The sequence below is a fragment of the Indicator indicator genome, chromosome 37 (genome assembly GCF_027791375.1).
Source record: "Indicator indicator isolate 239-I01 chromosome 37, UM_Iind_1.1, whole genome shotgun sequence".
NCBI classification, from domain to species: domain Eukaryota; kingdom Metazoa; phylum Chordata; class Aves; order Piciformes; family Indicatoridae; genus Indicator; species Indicator indicator.
The window spans coordinates 3,968,140-3,989,012 of record NC_072046.1 but is presented as its reverse complement, the minus strand read 5'-3'; the positions used below and the strand labels follow the sequence as shown (position 1 = coordinate 3,989,012).

The following is a 20,873-nucleotide window of genomic DNA, read 5'->3' as shown; positions in this document are numbered from 1 at the left end:
AGCCATGAGCCCGCTGCGGGGCTGGCTGCTGGCCGCGCTGCTCTCGCTCACCCCGCGGGCAGGTAGGTCCCGGGCCCGGGCCCCGCATGGCCCCGCTCCCGGCATCGCTCCGGCCCCCGCACCGCGCCGGTCCCCGCATCGCCCCGCTCCGCGCATCCCCGCGGTACCCCCCGCCGCTCCGACCCCGGCATCCCTCAGTTCCTGGCCCCGGTCCCCGCATCCCCCGGGTCCCTGCATGGCCCCGGCCCCGCTCCCCGGCCCCAGCATCGCTGCCGTTAGCGGTGCCCAGCCCCGGTGCCCGCCGCCGCTGCGGTTTTTTCGCTGCATCGACACATTTTTCCGCAGCGCCGCCCCGCAGCGCCCCGGGAGGGGCTGGGCCCGCGCCCCCCCCCCCCCCCCCGCAGCCACCCGGCCCCGCACCTGCCGCCCCCGCCGGCCCCGCAACCCCTGCTCCGCGCCGGGTCCGCGGCAGTGTCCCCATGGCAGCCCTCCCTGCCCTCTCCGGAGGTGCCCCCATAGCTCTTTCCGCCGTGTCCCCTGGCTGTCCCTCCTGGGAGGTGTCCCCATAGCCGCCCCTCATGTCCCCGCTGCGAGGTGTCCCCGTATCGACTGCTGTGTCCCCCTAGAATGTGTCCCCCTAGAACATCGCGGCCCTCTGTGTCCTCTTGCGATGTGTCCCCATAGAAGCCCTCTGGTGTCCCCTGGATGTCCCCTATGGCGGTGTCCCCATAGTGGCCCCCTCACGGTCCTTCCAGTAGTGTCCCCATAGCTGCTCTCCTGTCCCCTGGGTGTCCCCTCTGGACGGGTGTCCCCACAGAGGCTCTCCATGTCCCCTCAGGAGGTGTTCCCCTACCAGCCCTCTGTCCCCTCTGTGTCCCCTCCCAGAGGTGTCCCCACACTGGCTCAGCAGCTCCCGTGGGGATGTGTCCCCGTACCAGCCCTCAATATCCCCTGCATGTCCTCTCACAAGTTGTCCCCATCCTAGCTCCCCTTGTCCCCTGTATGTCCCCTCCAGGCTGTGCTGTCATGCCCAGACCCACTGCAGGTGCCATGGCATTCCTGGGTCCCTCCTCCACAGCCCCTGGGTGACCCCCCCGGGGATGCATCACATTACCAGACCCCCCCCCCCCCCCTTCCCTCCCCCATCCCATGTTCCCTGAGTATTCCCTCCAGGACATGCCATTGTGTCTGAGGCCCTTCGAGTTTCCTCTTCAAGATGTGTCCCCATACTGGTCTCCCATGTCCCCTGGCACCCCCCAAGCCTGTGCTCCCTGGGCACCCCCCAGCCTGTGCCCTCCCGGACACACCAGTCTGGGTGTCCCTCCCGTGTCTCCCAGCCACCCAGCCTCAGGCATGTCCCTGTACCCACCTTCCATGCCCTCTGGGCCATCCCATCCAGGACACAGGTGTCCCCTTGGGGATTCAGTGCCACGCTTGAGTCATCCCCAGGGCAAGTCCCCATTCCCATCCCTCTTTGTCACCAGTCCCCTGTGTCCTCAACTCTCCTTGTCTTCAGCCCTCCTCATCCTCAACACCCTGTGTCTCCAGCCCTTCACATCTTCAGCCTGCCATGTGCCCAGCCTCCTGTGTTCCTCCTCATCCCCAGCCCCCCACGTCCCCAGCCCCCATGGCTGCAGTCCCCTGTCCCCCCCAGCCATCCCTGGGCTGCCACCAGCAGCTGCCTTGCCCACAGGTCCCGCGGTGCAGGCCAGCTGGCTGCAGCGGAGGCTGCCCCGGGCCGGCTGGCAGGACGGGCAGGGGGTGTCCCAGATCACCCACCCCAGCAGGCTGGTGGGGCAGAGCTCGGGAGGAGAGGTCCAGAAGCATCAGCTGGACACCAGGGTCAGGAATGATCCTGGAGGAGGAGGAGGAAGAGGCTCTGTAAGTGAACCACAACCCCCCTGTCCTCTATTTCTGGGGTCCCTAGAGGGGTGGGCACGTCCTCAGGGAGCTGCTGGTGCCAGCTCGTTCTCACTCCAGCACGTGTGTGGCCACCAGCAGCCCAAACTGGGACCTTCACCCCTCTGGGGACCGTAGGCTGCCGTCACCCCCCAGGCGGGGCACTGCTGTGGGCCACAGGATCCCATCGGATCTGGGTGCTGGCGAGGCACGTGTGGGCGACGAGAGATGGAATGGGAGCGGGCAGGGTGCGAGTGGGGAGGGTGGGAGCTGGCAGAGCTGCTGCGGAAGGGGTGGACTCACGGCTCCCGTGCCATGGAGGACAATCCTGGCCACGTGGAGCAGCCCCACATGGCGCTGTCCCCCTAGCCAACCCCTCCTTGCATCAGCACTGCCCTGCGACCTTCACCCATGGCCGGTGCCCGGTGTGCTGGCGTTAAAGAGAGAGGGCCACAGGGGTGACACCCGGCGCAGGGGGGTCGGTGCTCAGAGCCAGGCAGCTGCGGGGGCCGAGGCTCATCGATCCCCTCCCGGCTCTCCAGGAGCAGTAACGAGCGGTGGCTGCCGCAAGGGTGATTGAAACCGGAGTAAAGCCGCCGGGCGCCGGGAGGTGCAAGGGGTGCCAGGCTGCTGCCGGCACTGGAGGGACGCTGAGGAGGTGCTAAGCCAGGGCGCCACAGGGCGATGGAGCCGCTGCGGACCCCAGGGGATTTGGTGGCGGCACCGGCAGAGTCCCCATGAGGCTCTCCCAGCTGTGCTGCCCGACCACCAGGTCCCCTCCGAGGGCTGCTGGGCAGCGGTAGATGGATCCTTGTCCTCACATCACCACCCTGAGCTGCACCCAGGGTCCCAGCAAGGGGATGGAGCACCCTGAGCTGCACCCAGGGTCCCAGCAAGGGGATGGGGCACCCTGAGCTGCACCCAGGGTCCCAGCAAGGGGATGGGGCACCCTGAGCTGCACCCAGGGTCCCAGCAAGGGGATGGAGCACCCTGAGCTGCACCCAGGGTCCCAGCAAGGGGACAGAACACCCTGAACTGCACCCAGGGTCCCAGCAAGGGGATGGGGCACCCCAAGCAAGAGTTGGCTTCCCCTGGTTGCCGTTTGCCCCAGTGCAGAGCTGCTGGGCTCCCAACGGATACACTGCTGGTGACAGACCCTCAGTGAGGGCCACGCTGCTGGTTACAGCCCCTCACCAAATGCCACACTGCTGGTGACAGCCCCTCACCTGTGCAGAGAGTTTGCCAGGTCTCAGGCAGGAGCCACGGAATGTGGCTCCCTCCAGCAGAAATTAGGTCAAGAGCAGCAGGCACCACAGGATGGGAGGGAGCTGGAGAGGCTCTGCCACAGCTGAGCTGGGCCCAGGGGGAGTGGGGATGATGCTCTAGCAGCCCTCAGCCAAACACAGCTCCTGAGCAGGAGGGTGAGGGGATGCAGGTGATGGGGTGCAGGAGATGGGGTGTCACTGATGGGGTGCAGCTGTCCTCCCGGTGCTGCAGGAGTGAGGATGAGGGGGCAAGATGTGTTGCCTGCCTTTGCATAGAGTTTGGGGAGAGGAGGGGGCTATAAATCGAAGGGCACCCTGGGGGCTGCACCCTTGGCCTGGGGGTTGTGATTTTAATTCTCAACCTCCCCCGGGGGCTGCCGGTTCCGGCTCTCTCGCAGGGGCTGCACCTGGCACGGGTGAGCTTCGTGGTGCAAGCATTTGGCTCCGCCTTCACCCTCGACCTCCGGCTGAACCAGTGAGGAATGGGGGCCTGGGAACATAGCCTGGGGATGGGAGCAGCTACTGTGTGCCTGGGGGGTACCTGCCACGGGGCTGAGGGCACCTGCTGCAGGGTTGGGGGCACCATCATGGGGCTGGGGGCAACTGCAGCGGGGTTGGGGGCACCATCAGGGGGTGGGGGCAACTGCTGCAGGGTTGAGGGCAACATCATAGGAGGGACATCTGCTGCGGGGCTCAGGGCGCTATCATGAGGTTGAGGGCACCTGCTGTGGGGTTGGGGAGACCATCATGAGGCTGGGGGCACCTGCTGTGGGGTTGGGGAGACCATCATGAGGCTGGGGGCACCTGCTATGGAACTGCCACTGCCCCCCGGCAGGAAGCAGGCAGTGGAGATGCTGGGGATCCTGGGGGCCAGGGGATGGTCAGTGTGCAGCCATCCCAGCTCTGGTAGTGGGGCTGAGCTGGAGGGTGTGGGTAGAAGGCAGAGAGCCCTGTGGGATGCCAGCACCCTCACAAACTGAGGGGTGCCCAGCCAGGGTGATGCCACCTGCATAGGTGGTGGGTGGGTGCACGATGAGGGTGCATGATGAGGATGCTGCCTCTCTCTCCTCCTCCTCCTCTCCTTCCTCTTCCCTCCACTGTGGCCTCTCATCCCCTGCCTGCTCCTGGCAGCCACCTCCTTGCATCCCACTACGAGGAGCGGCACGTTGGCATGGGCAGCAACAGCAGTCACAGCACGGTGAGTGCCATGCCATGCTGTGCCATGCAGTGACACAGTGTACCACCCCCTGCCATTGTGCAGTGCCATGCCATGCCATGCCATGCCATGCCAGCTCTGGAGTCATGGTAGCAGATTTCTAAACCCAGGAGAAGTTCGGGAGTGGCCACCAGCAGCTCAGGATCTCCACCTGGTTGCCCTCAGGGTGCCCCCCTTCCCCGGGGTGCCCATCCCCTGCATCAGGGTGGGTGCAGAGGGCAGGGTCTTCCTCCTGTGGGTGCTGGCATGACTGGTGATCCCCAAAGTGCTTTGGCACACACTGCCAGCCCCTGGTAGGTGCCCACATGGGTGCCATGGGCAGCAAGGGCACCCCAGGGGTGACACGCAGTGAACCCCAGTGACTGCTGAACCCCAGAGCCACAAGCCCAGGGGCTCCTGGGGATGCCAGCAAAGGGGCAGCTGCCTGCACAGCACCGGGCAGGATGGGACGCAGGGACCAGGCCCAGTAGGCTCAGCTGCCCCTCCCCGCCCTGGCAGGGTGCAGGGGAACACTGCTACTACCAGGGCCGGATCCGGGGGCAGCCTCGCTCCTTCGCGGCTCTCTCCAGCTGCCACGGCCTGCGGTGAGTACCCAGGGCGGGCCGGAAAGGGGCCGGAGGGCTGCACCCCCCCTGTCCCCTGTCACCACATCTCTCCGTGCCAGGGGGGTCTTCTCGGACGGCCGAGCCACTTACCTGATCGAGCCCCGGGTGGGCGCTGAGCACAGGCAGGTGAGCGGCGGCACCGGCGCCCCCTGTGAGCCTGCCTCAGTTTCCCCACTGCAGTCTTGTGGGTCTGGCTGCGGCTCAGGGGCAGCCTGGGGGACTTGGGGACGTGGCTGTCCCCACTCCACGCTGCCCTGTCCCTGAGCTGTCCCTGAGCTGTCCCTGAGCCCTGACACTCAGCTCCCTGCGGCAGGGCCTCCGACCACACATCGTGCAGCGAGTCCCCAGCTGCACCCAGCCGGGTGAGCCTTCGCGCGGGGCCAGCCCTCAGCACTGAGGACAGCGACGGTGGCCCCGGTGGCCCCGGTGGCCCCACGCCCTCCTGCACATCGCCAGCTCTGTCCCTTCCCTCCAGGCTGCCTCTTCCCTGCACTGAACCGGGACCTCGAGGGCGGCTTACCAAAGCTGCGGCGACGGCGGCAGGTTGGTGAGGGACAGGGGGGAACAGCGGGGGGACAGGAAGGAGGGGTCAGAGGATACAGGCAGGGGACAAGGATATTTGGACATGGGTTGGCCTCCAGCTGCCAGCTCAGCTTCAGCAGGGTGGCCTCTCGCACATGGCACAGCTCTGACATGGCGGCAGCCAGGTTCATCTGAGGTGCTGGGGCCATGTCTGCAGGGTGCTGGGGCTGCATTTGCAGGGTGCTGGGGCTGCGTTTTCAGGGTGCTGGGGCCATGCCTGCAGGGTGCTGGGGCCGTGTCTGCAGGGTACTGCTCTTGCCCAGGCTCGGGGATGCCCTGGGGACCCACCAGCCCAAGGGGAACCATCCCTGAGCCCACCCAGTTAGCTTTTCCACTCCGTGCACCCCAAGCATCCCTCACAGGCAGCCACCAAAGGGCTCCAGTAGGGTCCTTGGTGGCTGCTGCCACTGGCTCAGGCTGGGCTCCTCCCGGGGGCTCAGGCTGGGCTCCTGCCGCAGGTTCGCCGAGCCCAGCACACGGTGCACAGCGAGACCAAGTACATCGAGCTGGCTGTGGTGAACGACCATCAACTGGTAACCTGGGGGGTCTGAGGACTGAGTGGGGAGCGGGGTGGGGTCTTGGAGTGACTCCTCCCAGCCCAACCTGGCCCCTGCTGTCCCCCCAGTTCCTGCAGCTCCGCAAGTCTGTGGTTCTCACCAGCAACTTTGCCAAGTCTGTGGTCAACCTGGCTGACATGGTGAGAGGGGGTGGCCCTGTGCCCAGGGGGTGGCCCTGGTGAGGACTTGGCCCTGGTGGGGTTGGTCCCTGGAGCAGTCAGTCCCTGGCATCTGGTGGGTTTGTCTCTGGGAGGTTCACTCCCAGCATGTTTGTCCCTGGCGGGCATCCCTGGATGGAGGGCATTGTCCCCAGTGCTTGGTGGGTTTGTCCCCGGTGGGTTTGTCCCCTGGTGGGAGTTTGTTCCCAGAGGATTGGTCTCCAGTGGGCTTGTCCCTGGGAGAGGTTGTCCCCAGGGAGTTTGTTCCCATCACCTGGAGGTGTCCCCTGGAGGATTGTCCTCCAGAGTTCTGTCCCACTGATGGTTTGTCCTTGAGGGAACACTGCAGCTGGTTGTCCTTGGCACCTGCTGGGTTTGTCCATGCTGGGTTTGTCCCAGGGGGGTTGGTCTACACCCAGAGTGTTGGTCTTCAGCACCTGGTGGGTTGGTCCCTCAGGGGTTGTCCCCAGGAGGATTGTCCTACAGGGTCTTTTCCCTGGCAGCCTATGGCTCTGTCCCCAGGGGCTTTGGTTGGCAGCACCTGGTGGGTTTGTCCCACTGGTGGTTTGTTCCTGGGGGATTGTCCCTGGAGGGGGTTGTGCCCAGGTCCTGCAGGATTTATTCCCAGGGGGTTCACCCCTGGTGCCTGGTGGGTTTGTCCTGGGGAGGGTTTGTCCTGGGGAGTGATTGTCTTGGGGAGGGATTGTCCTGGGGAGGGATCGTCCTGGGGAGGGATTGTCCTGGGGAGCGATTCCACCGGCAGTGCTGTCCCTTCACCCTCCCAGATCTACAAGGAGCAGCTCAACACCCGCATCGTGCTGGTGGCCATGGAGACCTGGGCCTTGGAGGACCGGATCCGGATGGGGCAAGACTCCCTGGAGACGCTGAACGAGTTCGTCAAGTACCGGCGGGAGGGGGCGGCGGAGCACAGCGACACCGTCCACCTCTTCTCGTAAGCGCTGCGGCCACGACCCCACCCGGGGGGCCTGGAGCCACCACCCCCATCCCCACCATCCTCTTCCTCGCAGGGGTCGGACGTTTCAGAGCAGCCGCAGCGGCACCGCCTTCGTGGGGGGCATCTGCTCACCCACCCGCGCCGGGGGTGTCAACGAGGTGGGTGTGGTGAGACCGCCACCCCCCATGAGAGCAGGCTGGGGCTAGGGGGGGGAGTCCCTCCGGTGAGCCCCTGTCCCTCCCGTGCAGTACGGCAACGTCGCAGCCATGGCGGTGACGCTGGCACAGACGCTGGGGCAGAACGTGGGCATGATGTGGAACAAGCACCGGGCGGCTGCAGGTACTACCACCCCCCCGGGAGAGGCATGGGGACAGTGGAGGAACACTGCGGTGCCACCAAGCAGGTGGCAAGGCCGCAGGCACCCCCAGCCTGTCTCCTCTCCCCCCAGGGGACTGCCGCTGTCCAGACTCGTGGCTGGGCTGTATCATGGAGGACACAGGGTGGGTGCCCGCTCGGGGTGGCACTGCCCCCCTGAGCCTCACGTCACCGCTGGTGGCAGGGACATCCCCGTGCCTGCTCATGGAGTGACCAGTGGTGTCAGGCGACAGCAGCTGGGCGGCAGAGGGGGTGACAGTGTCCCCTCCTTCCCCCTCACCCCCCGCAGGTACTACCTCCCGAGGAAGTTCTCTCGCTGCAGCATCGATGAGTACAACCAATTCCTGCAGGACGGGGGCGGCAGCTGCCTCTTCAACAAACCCCTGAAGGTAACAGCCCCCCCCCCCAGCCCCTCCCCTGGCCCTGGTGGGGACGATGCCCCAGGGGAGGCTCCCAGGGCCTCCTGATCTCCCCCCGCCCCTGCCACATCCAAGGTAATGACATCGGCATTGCACCTGCGGTCCCCAGTGGGGGACAGGGCTGGATCCTGGGACAAAGCAAACAGTTTGGGGGTCCTGCTGCCCCTTTTGGGGGGGGCTTGTGGCAGAACCCAGCTTAGGGACCGCCCCCCCCCCCCAGAAGCTCTTGTTTCCCCGACCTCCATCTCTGTCTTGGCAGCTCCTGGACCCTCCAGAGTGTGGCAATGGCTTCGTGGAGGCCGGAGAGGAGTGCGACTGCGGCTCGCTGGCGGTGAGCAGGGGCTGGGGACTGCTGGCCATGACCTGTCCGAGTGGCATTGCTGGGTGGCTGACAGTGCCATGCTGGCTGTTGTCCCCGTGGTGGCATTGTCAGGTGGCTGACAGTGCCATGCTGGCTGTTGTCCCCATGGTGCATCACCAGGTGGCTGACAGTGCCATGCTGGCTGATGTCCCTGTGGTGGCATTGCCAGGTCGCTGACAGTGCCATGCTGGCTGTTGTCCCTGTGGTGGCATCACCAGGTGGCTCACAGTGCCATGCTGGCTGTTTTCCCCATGGTGGCATTACCAGGTGGCTGACAGTGCCGTGCTGGCTGTTGTCCCTGTGGTGGCATTACCAGGTGGCTGACAGTGCCATGCTGGCTGTTTTCCCCATGGTGGCATCACCAGGTGGCTAACAGTGCCACGCTGGCTGTTGTCCCCACAGGAGTGTGCCAAGAGTGGGGGCAACTGCTGCAAGAAGTGCACACTGACCCACGATGCCATGTGCAGTGATGGGCTCTGCTGCAAAGGCTGCAAGGTGAGGGGCTGGGGGACACAGCTGGTGTCCCACATGGCCACCAGAGCTCCTGTGCCATGGGCTCCTGATGGCCTCCTGTCCCGGTGCAGTATGAGCCCCGAGGAGTGTCCTGCCGGGAGGCTGTCAATGAGTGTGACATCCCCGAGAGCTGCACTGGGGACTCCAGCCAGGTGAGCCGGGCTGGGGGGCACACAGAGGGGCACACTGGGGGGCAACGGGGCGTCACATGTCCTCTTCCTGTCTCCACAGTGTCCGCCCAACCTCCACAAGCTGGATGGCTACTTCTGTGAAAATGAGCAGGTGAGGCCAGCTTGGAGTGATGGGACATGGCCAGGGGGCTTGGGCACACCCCCAGGGGCTGCAGAATGCCCATGGGCCTCGGGCACACCCCCGTGGGCTGCAGAATGCCCATGGACTTGGGCACACCCCCATGGCTGCAGAATGCCCATGGGCCTCAGGCACACTCCCAGGGGCTGCAGAATGCCCATGAGCCTTGGGCACACCCCCATGGGCTACAGAATGCCCATGGGCCTTGGGCACACCCCCGTGGGCTGCAGAATGCCCATGGACTTGAGCACACCCCATAGGCTGCAGAATGCCCATGGGCCTTGGGCACACCCCGTGGGCTGCAGAATGCCCCATGGGCTGCAGAATGCCCATGGACTTGGGCACATCCCTGTGGGCTCCAACCTGTCCTTTTGGGCCCAGACACATCCCATCGGGCTCAGACACATTTCTTGGGGCTTGGGCACATCCCGTGGGGCTCAGGGATGTCCCCTGTGGGCTCATGCATGTCCCATGGGCTCAGGAACATCCTGTGGGACTCTGACACCTCCCATGGTGCTGGACACATCCCTCCAGCATGTCCCTGTGGCCTTCAGCATCCTGGTGCTTGGGCACACTGGCCAGGGCCTTGCAGCACCTCGGTGGCTGTGCACACGCAGGTGCCAGCCCCTCGGCAGCCCCTGAGCCCTCTCCTGCTCCCCAGGGACGATGCTACGGAGGGCGCTGCAAGACCAGAGACCGGCAGTGCAATGCGCTCTGGGGTCGCGGTGAGTGCGGGGCCCTGAGCGGCTTCGCCAGGCCAGGGCGGGGGGCGCAGGTGACAAGCAGGTGACAAGCAGGTGACACCAGTTTACTCCCAGGCTCGGCTGAGCGCTTCTGCTATGAGAAGCTCAATGTGGAGGGGACCGAGAGGGGCAACTGCGGGCGTGAGGGGCTGGGCTGGCTGCAGTGCAACAAGCAGTGAGTGAGCCCCGATCCCTGTGCCCCTGTTCCGGGTGCCACCTGCCGGCCTGGCTGATGCCAGCGGCGCCTTGCAGGGACGTCCTCTGCGGCTTCCTCCTCTGCGCCAACATCTCGGGCGCGCCGCGGCTGGGGGAGCTCAGCGGCGAGATCGCCACCACCACCTTCTACCACCAGAACCGATACGTGGACTGCAGGTGGGGATGGGGGTGTCCCTGGGCTGGAGGGGGATGTCCCTGGGCTAGTGGGGGTGTCCCTGGGCTGATGGGGGTGTCCCTGGGCTGATGGGGATGTCCCTGGGCAGATGGGGGTGTCTCTGGGTTTGTGGGGGTGTCCCTGGGTTTGTGGGGGTGTCCCTGGGCTGGTGGGGGTGTCCCTGGGCAGATGGGGATGTCCCTGGGCGGGTGGGGGTGTCCCTGGGCTGGTGGGGATGTCCCTGGGAGGGCGGGGGTGTCCCGGTGTCACCTCTACTGCCCTTCCTGGCACAGGGGAGGCCATGTGCAGCTGGTGGACGGCTCGGACCTGAGCTACGTGGAGGACGGGACGCCCTGCGGCCCCGGCATGCTGTGTCTCGACCGCAAATGCCTTCCAGCCACGGCCTTTAACTTCAGCTCCTGCCCCGGCAGCTGGGACGGGAAAATCTGTTTCGACCACGGGGTGAGGGACAGGGCGGGCGACAGACGGGGCCCGGGGGTAGGGGGGTGGCGGCAGTGGGGGCGTGACGCCGTCCCCCCGCAGGTGTGCAGCAACGAGGGGAAGTGCATCTGCCGCAGCGAGTGGACGGGCAAGGACTGCAGCGTCTACGACCCCATCCCCGAGCCGAAGCCCACGGGGGAGACCGAGCGATACAAGGGTCCGTGCGCCCCACCGGGTCCCCGTGTCCCTGCTGTCCCCCCCTCCCCACGGGCAGGGATGTTCTGCTTTGTCCCCGGCCACCCCAGGGAGTCCACTGGCACCATCCCCCAACCCCGGTGCCATGGATCAGCTGGGCACAGCTGGGTGTTGTCCCTCACCTCACGTCCCCACAGCGCTGGGGCTACCCTGGGGTTGTGTCCCTATGTGTCCCCGCCTCCCACTGACGTGTGTCCCTGTCCCCTCCTCCCTGTCCCCTCTGTCACAGGTCCCAGTGGCACCAATATCATTATCGGCTCCATCGCGGGGGCCGTGCTGGTGGCCGCCATCGTCCTAGGGGGGACAGGCTGGGGATTTAAGTAAGCAGCTGCCGCATGGCTCGGCCCTTCCCACCGCTGCCACCGCCACCAGCCACACCCCGACAGGCCCCTGCCCTCCTGGGGACACCCTGGGCACCCCTGGGTGGGGACGGCCTCAGTCCCCCCCAGCTGGGCATCTCCTGCAGTGTGATCTCCTGGGGCCTGGGGATGCTGGATCCCCATGTCTCTGCCTGGTCACCATGTCCCTGCCTGGGCCCATGTCTCTGCCTAGTCTCTGTCCCTGCCTGGTCCCTGTGTCCCTGGCTGGTCGCTTGTTCCTGCCGGGTTCCCTTGTCCCTTCCTGGTCCCCGTGTCCCTGCCTGGTCCCATTGTCCCTGCCTGGTCCCCATGTTCCCTGCCTGTTCCCTTGTCTCAACCCCTGCCTGGTCCCCTTCGTGTAGTACTGGGGGGGTCGCTGTCACCCTGACCCTTGCTCAGTCCTGGCTGTGTCTCTCCCCAAGCACTGAGGGCTGTGTTGGTGGGCCCTGTGTGTGTGCTCCTGGCTGGCACGGGGACACACGTGCTGCCGGTGGGACCAGGGACACTGGTGGGGGGGACGCACTGAGGGGGTCCGCGGGACCGGGGAGGTGGCACTAACCCTCCTCTCCTCTCCCCTCCCCCCGCCGCCCCCCAAGGAACATCCGCCGAGGAAGGTACGACCCGGCGCAGCAGGGAGTGTAACCGTGTCCCCCCCATCGTCTCCTCCTCGTCACCGTCACTGTCACCGTCACCGTCCGGCAGCCTGACGGCGTGGGAGCCCCCCGGGCCCGTCTGTCCGTGTGCTGTGTGTCCGGCCGTGCTGTCTCCATCTCTGTCCCCCCGCAGCTGAAAAGAGACGGCGGGTGGAGGGAGGGGCTTGGCAGCAGCCCCCCACCCCCACCCTAGTGCTGGCTCTTACCAGCTCAGTGTCCCCTCCCCCGTGTGTCCCCCCCGTGTCACTGCCCCGCACTAAACGCAGCCCACTTCTGTGTTGCAGGTCCGGGGGATCCTGAGCGGAGCCGCTCTGCCCCAACCCCCCCCAGAGTGCCCGGCCGAGGACGAGAGCGGGGGGGGGGAGCACTCAGGACCCCTCCCCCGCCCCGCCCCTCACCACACCTCCACGAATGTAGGGGCCCCCTCTGGCCCCCTCCCCGGGGTTGGTGGCACTCCCTGCACCGCCATGAATGTACCCGCGGGGGTGGGCAGGGACCCCCCATGCCCGCAGCCCCTCCTCTGCCTTCCATCAGCATCTTCCACCTTTGGGGCCTGGGGCTCCAAATGGCAGCCAGTGTACCCCAGTACCAGGCCAGTATAGCCCAGTACCAGTCCAACACCCCACTCCAGTGCAGGGCCTGGGAGTCGTGTGCCCCCCCCAGCCCAGATGCCAGCTCTGGTGTGGGGTCCATGGGGGCCAGATCTTCACCCCAAGATGTGTCTCCTCACTCCAAAGCACCTCTGCAGCCCCCCACGTGGGGTATGATGCCTGCCCAAGCCCTTCCCAGGCTGCCCCTTGAAGGCAGGGATTGCGTCCTGTCCTGGTCCCCTTCCTTCCCCAGCTCAGGCAGGCAAACCCCAGACTGGTGGCACTCAGGCTGGTGCAGCAGTAGGTGACAGCAGGGCTCACCCTGGGGGGACTGGAGGCAGAGGGTGAGCCCTGAGCTGGTGGCACATTGGGTGGCACATGTCACCTCAGCCCAATGGCAGGGTGGTGGCACCTGTGTGCCCACAGGCTGGGTGGGAGGACAGCACGTGCTGGATGCCCCTCATCCTCATGGCAGGTGAGTAGGATATGCCACCCTGTCCCCGTGACACATGTCACCCTGCATGGGGTGGCTCCATAGGGCCACCCACCCCACAGCACCACAAAGCACTGGGGACCCACACTGGTCCCTTCAACCACTGGTGACACTCAGCACTGGGGGAAGGGACACTCAGAACCCCTGGTGACACTCAGTGTGTGTGTGTGGACACTCCTGGTGACACTCGATGGGAGGCCAGCATTGGATGACAACCTCATGCCCATAGTGGTCTGGGCATGGCCCTTTTACGTCCTCCCCTGCCCACCGCTGGGCCCCTTTGCCATTGTGGCAGGAGGGGACGAAGGGTGTCTCCAAGACCAGCCATGGTCAAGGTGCACACTGGCCCCCAGTGTTGTGTGACAGCCCAGCACCCATGGGTGCTTCTGCTGTGCTGGCACTAGGCAGGGGACAGGACACTGCCATGCCAGGTGATAGCAGAATCGGGGTTGGCAGGGCACCCCCAAGCTTGAGTTTGGTAGTGACTCCTCGCATGAGGTATCAGTGATGGGCTGGGGAACAGGAGGACCAGGAGCCAGCACGGGAAGGGGGAGTCTGGACTTAATGTCCCCATCTCTGTCATTTGTCACCACGAGGTCCCCACAGCTGTCACAGCCACAGTGCCAGGGCGGTCCCCTCGGCGAGGGGCCGGCCCTGTTTCAGAGCAAGAAGCCACCGTTGTCACTGGGGCTGGGGGCGTTACTATACATATATAAATAGTGGAGTTTTTCTTAACGATTTTAACGCTGCAAGGTCAGGCGGTGCCGCCGGTGCCGCGCCAGGCAGGGGGTGGGGGTGCACACCCGGTGCTTCCAGAGCCAAGAGAGCAAAACACCCCCCAGCCCCTCACCCCAGCAGGCCGAGCCGCAGGGCCCCGTCCCGGCAGGCGGCAGGGGACAAGCACACCGGGGCGGCGGCACCGCTCCCTCACCTCACCGCCGCCGCTGCACCGCCATCCCGCACCACCTCGCTCCGCGCTACGTCCGCAGCCGGGCCGGGCCGGGCCGGGCCGGGGCCGCGGGGTCAGGGCTGTGCCGAGGCCCACCCCGCCCCGCCCGCCCCCGCCCCGCCCCGCCCCGCCCTCCCGCTTTGCACGCGCTGGGGAGCTGCCGGGGACGCCGCTGCCGGAGCCGCCGCCGGCGGGGATGCTGCGCGCTCCTTGCTCGGCCCCGGCCCCCGGCAGGCTCCTGCAATGCCGCAGAGTTTATTTACAATAAATATTTGGAAAACGGTGCCGGTGTGCTTCCTGCCGGTGCCGAGCGCGGGCATTGCGGTGTCAGCAGGCAGGAGCCTCTCCAAACCTCAGCCCCGAGGATGCTCCGGGCCCTGGTCCCCTCTGCCTCATCCCAAGGACGTCCTCCCTGTGTCTTACACTCCACCCTGGTCCATCCCCAAGGGTTGGGACTGTCCTGACCTTCCCCTCACATGCAGAGAATGGCACACGGTGAGTGCCACCAAGCTGCTGCCTGGCTGGGGACACTGCAGCACCACAGGTGGTGGCCCTCATCCCACCGCGGCAGTGCTCAGTCCTGCACCTGTCCCAGCGAAAGGACACAGCTCCATCACTGTCCCACCACGGCACTGTCCCAGGATGGGCACCAGTCCCTTGCCCACCTGGGGGATGCATCATCCCGTTGAGGGATAAAGGGCAGGCTCCCATCCCCTTCCAGGAGGAAAAGGTGAGCAAAACCTTGCAGAGAGGGCTCTGGGAATGGGTTCCAAATGCCGAGACCCACAAGGATCAGAGAATGGTTTGGGTTGGAAGAGACCTTCAAGAGCATCCAGTTCCAGCCCCATGCTATGGCCAGGGACACTTCCCACTAGACCATGGTGATCAAGACCTCATCCAACCTGGTCTCAAACACTTCCAGGGATTAGGTATCCACAACCTCCCTGGGCAACCTGTTCCAGTGTCTCCGCACCCTCACTGCAAACAATTTCTTCCTCCTTTCCAGTCTCAGTCTCCCCTCTCCCAGCTCTAAGCCATTGTCCCTCATCCTGGCCAGTCCTAGCCCTTGTCATAAGTCACTCCCCAGCTCTCCTGGAGCCCTTCAGGTACTGCTCTGAGATCTCCCTGGAGCCTTCTCTTCTCCAGGAACAGCCCCAACTCTCTCAGCCTGGCCCTGTAGGGGACGTTCTCTAGCCTCTGATCATCTTCATGGCCTCCTCTGGACTCTCTCCAGCAGCTCCAGGTCCTTCTAGCATTTGGGGATCCAGAATTGGAGGCTGTGCTGCAGGTGAGATCTCAGCAGAGCAGAGCAGAAGGGCAGAATCCCCTCCCTTGGCCTGCTGGCCACACTGCTTTTAATGCAGCCCAGGCCACGGTTGGCTGTTGGGGCTGACAGTGCACACTGCTAGCTCATGTCAAGTGTCTCATCAACCAGCACCCTCAGGCCTGCTGCTTTCCAGCCACTCCTCACCCAGCCTGGATTTGTGCTTGGAATGGCCCTGAGCCAGCTGCAGGACCTTGCGCTTGGTCTTGTTGAACCTCATGAGGTTGGCTTGGGACCAACTCTGCAGCTTGTCCAAGTCCCTCTGAATGGATCCCTTCCCTCCAGCCTGTCAGCTGCACCACACAGCTTGGTGTCATCTGCAGGCTTGCTGAGGGTGCCCCAATCCCTCTGCCTGTGTCACGGTCAGCACTGGTCCCAGTACCAGTCCCTGAGTACTCCACCTGTCACTGGTGTTCCTTTGGACACTGAGCTGTTGCCCACAAGTCTTTGAGAGTGGCCTTCCAGCCAGTTCCGTATCCCCCAAGCTATCCATCCATCAAATCCGTCTCCTTCCAGTTTAGATGTGGAACAATCTCCTACAGGACCAGTCCTGGTGGTGCTCCACTGGGGCTGATCTGGCAAAGTTCAGCACACATGGGCTGACAGGCACAGACAGCCTGTTTGGCACAGTGGGGTTGATGGGCACAGCGGGGCTGATGGGCACAGACAGCCTGTTTGGCACAGTGGGGTTGATGGGCACAGCGGGGCTGATGGGCACAGACAGCCTGTTTGGCACCGCCGGGGCTGATGGGCACAGACAGCCTGTTTGGCACCGCCAGGGCTGATGGGCACAGCCGGGTTGTTTGGCACCGCTAAGCACATCCACCAGGAGAGGGCTCCCCCAGCCCACGCACACCAGGACGGACGGGAGCCGGAGAGCACAGGATCGGAGACTCGGAGAATGGTTTGGGTCGGGAGGGACCTCAGAGCTCACGCAGCGCAACCCCCTGCGGCCCCAGCTGGAGCAGGTTGCTCACACCCCCAAGCAAGCTGACCTGGAAGGGTCCCGGGGATGGGGCAGCTCCCACCACTCTGGGTCCCCCGGGCCAGGCTCTCATCACGCTCAGCAGCTTCTGTGCTAACCTCTTTCAGAGGAGCAATCTGAGGGGGGGAGTTGTTTCCTTCTAGGGGTTCTCTTGTCCTGTCTCCACTCTCCCTGGTGCAGCTCCCTCCCCAGCTTTCCTGTGGGGCCCCTGCAGGCACATCTGGCAGGTGCCAGCTGTGAAAGTCCTGACCTTGTGCAGGAGCCTGAGCTGGCCTGAAGCAGGATTAGATGCAGACACTGGCAACTTGCTGTCATGAACTAAGACTGCATTTGGCTGTGCATTTGGAGTGAGGGCAGGACACAGCAGGCTCAGCAGGCACTGAGGCTGCAGGCTCGGGCTCAGCAGGCATTGCCCCAGAAGGAGGTGGTGTTGGAGGTGGTTCCCAGCAGCCTGGCCTGGATCCTGCTCATCCCACTGCTGGTGTCTGGTTTCCAGTGAGGGCCTGCAGGAATCCCTTCAGCCAGGTGAGGAGTTCCACCAGCTTCTGCAGTGGCAACGAGCAGGAGCTCACCCAGCCCAATGGTTTTGGTGCTTGGCTTGGCATCTGCACAGGGGCTGGTGTGGTGAGGGGTGGTGCCCATGTCTGTGACGTTGGAATGGCTCTTTCTGTCTGCACAACGCCTCTCTGGACCAGGATCCAGTGGTAGAAGTGCTGGATGGAGGTGTAGACACTGGGCTGCCCTGTCCTGGCACAGTCCTTCCCCCAGCTGGCCACCCCCACAAGCCAGAAATAGTTGGCATTGCTGGCCTGGCACATGAGGAGACTGCCACTGTCACCCTGCATCAGAGGAGAGAGAGCTCAGGGGGGGTTGGGTGGCCTCTGGCAGCACTGGTGCTGGCTCCTTCTCCCTGCCAGGGCTGGGGCCATGCACACCAAGGCTCTGCTCAGGGGCTGAAGCTCCAGCAGCTTGTCTGGGAGGGGATGAAGGGTCTGTCCTTGGCTGCCAGGAGCAGGGGGTGGACTTTGTGGGCTGGGGACAAAGGGTGGCACTGCTCAAGGCCCAGCAGCTGGGGAAGGGGAGGGGAGCCCCAGAAGTGGTGGGCAGCCAGCAGTAAGTGGCCAGAGCAAGGCAGTGCCAGGGCTGTCGAGGTGGGTGTGCCAGAGCTGTCAGGGTGGTTGTGTCAGGGCTGTCAGGGTGGTTGTGCCAGGGCTGTCAGGGTGGTTGTGTCAGGGCTGTCGGGGTGGTTGTGCCAGGGCTGTCAGGGTGGTTGTGCCAGGGCTGTCGGGGTGGTTGTGCCAGGGCTGTCAGGGTGGTTGTGCCAGGGCTGCTGGTGCTGCTGAGCTTAGACTTGTAGCAGGCTCCTACCTGGCAGGTGTTGATGCCAGCCTGAGTGGAGCCCACACAGAGGTTGTAGCTGTGGATGGCTCCTCGGTACCAGCGGCTGCTGTTGCAGAGGTAGACACTGACCAGGTGGACCCTGGCCTCCTGCAGTGCATCTATTGCTGCCCCAGCTGTGAGCAGAGAAAGCAATGAACCTCCCAGCAGCTCCTGGCCAGGTCTCCTCCCCTGCTGGGGTAAACCCCTTCCTGAGGGCTTGGCATTTCCAGGGCATCATGCCCCTGGCCTTTGGGCTACAGCTCTGGCCCATCTCTCTAGAGGTGTCTCTGCCTCCCCACAGCCCGGCTCTGGCTGTCCCCTCTGCTCTCAGGAAGCCCAAGCTGTCTACCAGCAAGGGTGCCCATCCTGCCCTCAGGCCACGAGGCGGTGCTGGGAGCTCACATCTGGCCCTGGTGGCAGCCCAGCCGCTGGTGTAGCAGTGGGAGAGGTCTGCGAGGCTCAGCGAGGTGCTGGGCAGGCAGCCCAGCTGCACCTGGAGGCTGCACTGCACAGGCTGGGCCAGCTCCAGCAGGGCTATGTCGTTCCTGCTGCTGGTGCTGCTGTACCCTGGGTGAGTCAGCAGCTGCTTGATGGTGTGCACTTGGGTCTCGGGGCCAGGGTGGCTCAGGTAGGTGGCCCCCACCACCACGTGCCACATGTGGATGTTCCTGGAAGGAGGAGATGGGGAGAGGGCTCAGAGCCAGTGGGGCCACGGGGCACAGCAGCCCTGCACTTCCCTGCCCTCCGCTTGCCAAGGGAGAGGGCAAGGAAGCTTAGAACTATAGAGTCACCCAGGTTGGAAGAGACCTCCAAGATCACCAAGTCCAACGAATCACCTAACCCTAACCAATCAACCAGACCATGGCACTGAGTGCCTCATCCAGGCTCTTCTTAAACACCTCCAGGGACATCAACCCCACCCCCTCCCTGGGCAGCACATCCCAAGGGCAATCTCTCTGTCTGGGAAGAACTTCTTGCTAAGCTCAAGCCTAAACCTCCCCCTGCACAGCTTGAGACTGTGTCCTCTTGTTCTGGTGCTGCTTGCCTGGGAGAAGAGCCCAACCCCCACCTGGCTACAACCTCCCTTCAGGTAGCTGTAGGCAGCAGTAAGGTCTCCCCTGAGCCTCCTCTTCTCCAGGCTCTGGGAAGCCTCTGTGGAGGCTGTCACTGCCCTGGCATTGCCTTAGGCACAAGGTGATAGAACGAGAGGCAGTGCCACGGGAGGGTTAGGTTGGAGAGTAAGAAAGATTTTTTTTTTTTTTTTTTTTGCTTCCAGAGTGGTCAGGGATTGGCAGAGGCTGCCCAGGGAGGTGGTGGAGTCCCCATGCCTGGAGGTGTTCAGGAAATGTGTGGCCATGGCCCTTGGGGCCAGGGTTTGGTGGCCATGGTGGGGTTGGACTTGGGGATCTTAAACAATTCTGTGATTGCTGAGCTGCAGGCTGCTGGGAAGCTGTGGCATGAGCCCAGCCTTCTCCTGAGCAGTGTCTTGGCTGGGCAGTGCCCAGGCACTGGGCATGCAGGAAGGAAGTGGGGTGGGAGCATGCGGGGGTGCTGCGGGCAGGGCAGCTGCCAGTGCTGTGGGGAGATGCCCATGGCCTGCCCCTCCTCACCTGGCCCCGAGGAAGCAGTGAGCTGCTGTGAGGACCCACTGGGAGCTGATCAGGGCCCCTGCACAGATGTGTCCTGTGCCTGCTTCCCAGGGATCCTGGATGCTGACGATCCAGGGCCAGGCCCCAGGCTGGGCACTGCTGCCATGCGCGGAGCCCTGGTCTGAAGCCCTGAGCCCACAGGTCCTCCTGCAAGCAGAAACAGGAGGGTCCTGCTCCAGGGCTGGCCAGGGGCTCAGCCTGCCAGGGGCTACGGGGAGGGGCAGGGGCAGGGTTAGGGTGAATGTGAGGGGCAGGGTGAGGGTGAGGATTAGGGTCACGGTCAAGGTTAGGGTCAGGGTTTAGGGTTAGGGTTAAAGGGAGGATTAGGTTTAGGATTATGTTGGAGGTTAGGGTTAGGTTTATGGTCAAGGTTAGAGTCAGGGTTAGGATTAGGATTAGGGTTAGGGTTAGGGTCAGGGTTAGGGTTAGGGTCAAAGTTAGGGTTAGGGTTAGGTTCAGGGTTAGGATTAGCCTTAGGGTGAGGGTCTGGGTTAGGGTTAGGGCTAGGGTCAAGGTTAGGCTCAGGATTATGGTGAGGTTTAGGGTTAGGGTGAGGGTGAGGGTTAGGGTTAGTCTTAGGGTTAGGGTTAGGTTTAATTTGAGCATCAGTTTTAGGCTTATGGTCATGGTTAGTGTTAGGTTTAAGTTGAGGGTTAGGGTGAGTGTTAGGTTTAGGGTTATGTTTGAGGTTAGGGTTAGGTTTATGGTGAAGGTCAGGGTCAGTATTATGGTGTGGGTTTGTGTTAGGGTTAGGCTGAAGGTTAGGTTTAGGATGAGGTTCAGGGTTGTGTTTAGGGTGTGGGTCAGGGTTAGGGTCAGGGTTAGTTTTATGGTCAAGTTTAAGATCAGGGTTATGGTGAGAGTTTGGATCAGGTTTAGGGTCAGGTTCAGTTTGAGGGTTAGGGTCTGGGTCTGAGCTAGGTTTATGATCAGGTGCAGGCTGAGGTTATAGCTAGGGTTAAGTTCATGTTCAGGTTTAGGGTCAGAGTTAGGTTTAGGGTTAAGGTTTGCTTCAGGGCTAGGGTTAAGTTCAGGGTCTGGTTTAGGGTTAGGGTCAGGGTTAGGGTCAGTGTGAGGCTGTGACATGGCCACACACTCCAAGCAGGCAGCCTGCAGTAATGCCAGCAGGGTTCCCATGCCTCCTCCCACAGCCTCCTCCTACTTACTCACAACTGTCCCAGGAGCTGAGTGCAGGCCAGCACAGGGCCAGCAGCACGAGCAGGGGCAGCAGAGTCTCCATTGCTATTGCCAGGAGTCAGCTGCAAGAAGCAAGGGCTCATTGCCACCAGAGCCAGCAGAGTGCTCACAGCACTCACACTGTCATGGTGCCCCTGGCCCTGGCACTGATGTCACAGTCACTGGTGCTGGGCTTGGTGGCCTCTGGGGAGGCAGCATAGGATGATAGAATCATGGAATGGATTAGGTTGGAAGGGGCCTTTAAAGCTCATCCAGGCCACCCCCTGCTGTC

General features: G+C 63.9%; 2 protein-coding genes across 2 annotated transcripts; one reads left to right on the top strand and one right to left on the bottom strand.

The window, feature by feature from the left end:
• Positions 1-4: 4 nt before the first annotated feature.
• Positions 5-12,024, top strand: ADAM11 (ADAM metallopeptidase domain 11). The gene is made up of 26 exons (XM_054396481.1): positions 5-62; positions 1,694-1,881; positions 3,563-3,639; positions 4,296-4,362; positions 4,879-4,964; positions 5,045-5,111; positions 5,299-5,347; positions 5,461-5,528; positions 6,026-6,100; positions 6,193-6,264; positions 7,068-7,234; positions 7,311-7,395; positions 7,486-7,576; positions 7,686-7,737; positions 7,902-8,001; positions 8,291-8,362; positions 8,795-8,887; positions 8,977-9,057; positions 9,137-9,187; positions 9,876-9,939; positions 10,033-10,132; positions 10,210-10,329; positions 10,621-10,789; positions 10,871-10,985; positions 11,253-11,343; positions 11,979-12,024. The coding sequence occupies exons 1-26, from the start codon at positions 5-7 to the stop codon at positions 12,022-12,024; spliced, it is 2,304 nt and encodes a 767-aa protein (XP_054252456.1).
• A 1,834-nt stretch (positions 12,025-13,858) lies between these two features.
• Positions 13,859-20,645, bottom strand: LOC128978491 (acrosin-like). The gene is made up of 7 exons (XM_054396434.1): positions 20,572-20,645; positions 19,367-19,549; positions 18,159-18,424; positions 17,745-17,890; positions 17,028-17,215; positions 13,969-14,305; positions 13,859-13,927 (listed from the first exon to the last, which is right to left on the bottom strand). The coding sequence occupies exons 1-7, from the start codon at positions 20,643-20,645 to the stop codon at positions 13,859-13,861; spliced, it is 1,263 nt and encodes a 420-aa protein (XP_054252409.1).
• Positions 20,646-20,873: the final 228 nt, after the last annotated feature.